A 2,500-nucleotide genomic window follows, 5' to 3' on the forward strand; every position below is an offset into this window, starting at 1 on the left:
GTTGTAGCAGTAGCAAGACCAGTAGTAGTCGTAGTCCTTCTTTGACTACATTGGCGCCCAACGTGGGGCTCGAACCCACGACCCTGAGATTAAGAGTATCATGCTCTACCGACTGAGCTAGCCGGGCGCTCGTCCTCGCTGTCTCCCGTAGACTGTTCGTCCCCTGTGCAGTCTAACCCATAACTTGCTGTCTCTGGTTTGTTGGTTGCTGTGTTTCTTCCCCTGTGTTCTGTGTGGTGTGCACTGGGCCGTACCATCACGGTGCAGGTGCACCAGCACCCGGTCCACGGGCCACCGTCGCAGCTATCGCCACCACCACCACCACCGGCTCCTCCTCCACCTCCCCAACCTCTCCGTCCCCTGATGCCACGGCAAGAGGATGCACGATGCGTCATCCGCCGACGTCAGGCGCAGCGGACACATCGGCGAGTCCGATCGGCCGCCTACATCGCCTGAGCTTGCCGCCATGCCGCTGATCGGCGGGCACGAAGGCGCACTGGTCATCCACCTAGCCATCCCAGCCCCTACCTCTACCAGATATAACCGTTATCGGGATGACGTAGAGTTGGTGTCTGAATGTGAGTTGTCTGAGTAAAATTGTGTTACATTTTTCCCTCCATAGTTTTAGATATACCCTGAAGGCTGCGCTCCACGGGCCACCGCCGTAGCTATCGGCACCACCACCACCGCCGCCTCCTCCACCTCCCCAACCTCTCCGTCCCCTGATGCCACGGCAAGAGGATGCACGATGTGTCATCCGCCGACGTCAGGCGCAGCGGACACATCGGCGAGTCCGATCGGCCGCCTACATCGCCCGGGCTCGCCGCCATGCCGCTGATCGGCGGGCACGAAGGCGCACTGGTCATCCACCTCCCCATCCCAGCCCCTACCTCCACTAGATATAAGCGTTATCGGGATGACGTAGAGTTGGTGTCTGAATGTGAGTTGTCCGAGAAAATTGTGTTACATTTTTCCCTCCATAGTTTTAGATATACCCTGAAGGCTGCGCTGGCGCAGGCTGATCGATCTCTAGTCTTGTTCTAGTCTTTGACTACAGAACGATGCCCGTTTCCGGGACGACAAAAACACTTTGGCGACGACCCCTTAGGCCAAACTGTCTGGGAACCTGACTATACGTTATGACTGTACTGTAGGGTCATAATATTATGACACTACACCAGCTCCCTAATCTTGTGTGGAGCTCGTTTCCAGTCGAAGGTGAGTCAGTGAGGATTACCGGGCGGCTGCCACGCTCCACGTGCACTGGCTTGCAGCGTTCATAGAGGCACTGTGCAACCCACACCCACACCCATATGTACGTACCTGCAAGACAATTGGAAGGTGCTCCGGCTGTCTATCCGCCTGCCATCCATTCTTCAGCCAGACCTCGAAAGACTTCAGGTGATCAGCAAAGAAGGAACTGGGCTGTAAAAGATTCACAAGACATGTACCATCACAAGACACGAAAGAAAAATTGAGTAACATACGCCGCGAAAATGTTGAACAAGTCTCCGCTTGGATGACAGCTACACCATAGGTCAGCGGTTAGAGCATCGCTGGCCTCAAGCGCAGGTCCCGGGTTCGAGTCCTGGTGGTGACAGTCAATTTTTTCTTCAGATTTTTCCCGTTTGTCTCTTTCCCTCAACTAGTAAATAGTAGCATAACAATACGCCATGAACAATTTCTGAAGAAAGAAGTCACCCCCACCACACACACCTGATACAGTCAGGCTCGCTTATCCGGTCCTCTTTTATCCGCATCCTTCGCCATCCGGAAGAAAATCGCTGGTTACCGATTTACAGCATATGTCATGCATACACACAGTATGTGTGTTCGACTATCCGGTTCCCTCGCCTATCCGGATATTTTCGTGGAAAACGGATGTGTGCGGTTATGCGAGGTCTGACTGTATCACCAAACTGTGGTGCAAGGAATGCTGCGATGGGAGAGAAATAAAAAGTGAGAACAACGTGAAAGCCGTGCAGGTGGCGAACGCAATACGAAGGCTCGGAACCTTTCTTGGAGAAGTGGCGTTAGTAGGTCGCCGTACTGTTTTTACAAGGTCAAACGACTACTCAAGCCCACTCGAGCTCAACTGATGAGGGGGGAATTCCCCGAAACACTGGTACAGTGAAACCTCGTTAAGAAGAGCACTGATACGACAAACTTTCGCTTAAGAAGAACTAGAATTCCAAGCGCTGTTGGGTTCATCACTGTGTATTCACTGGGCAAGACATACGGATAAGAAGAACTCCCGTTATTGCGAACAAATACCGCCGGTCCCTTGGTGTTCGTCCTAAAGAGGTTCGACTGTATGTGTATTGAGCAGGGAGTGGTGCTTTCTTGCAGGTTTGCAGAGTGGAAGGTGCGACTCGCTCCTCGTGTGCTCCGGATGGCAGTCGTGAGTCAGACAAGTGTCAAGTTCGGCAGGACGCGTCTGTTCCTCGTTCGAACCACAACTTCATCACTAATGACTGAAAGTTGACGCAAGTTCACAGGG

At 53.1% G+C, this 2,500-nt stretch overlaps 1 protein-coding gene across 1 annotated transcript in view; it reads right to left on the reverse strand.

Moving 5' to 3' along the window:
* The window catches only part of LOC135811367 (regulatory-associated protein of mTOR-like), a 38,464-nt gene that overhangs the window by 26,583 nt on the left and 9,381 nt on the right, over nucleotides 1-2,500 (reverse strand). Inside the window, exon 13 of the mRNA XM_065324595.1 lies at nucleotides 1,324-1,425. Coding sequence (XP_065180667.1) covers nucleotides 1,324-1,425 — 102 coding nt within the window. The remainder of the gene's footprint in view (nucleotides 1-1,323; nucleotides 1,426-2,500) is intronic.

Source organism: Sycon ciliatum, chromosome 3 (assembly GCF_964019385.1).
Source record: "Sycon ciliatum chromosome 3, ocSycCili1.1, whole genome shotgun sequence".
Lineage (NCBI taxonomy): Eukaryota > Metazoa > Porifera > Calcarea > Leucosolenida > Sycettidae > Sycon > Sycon ciliatum.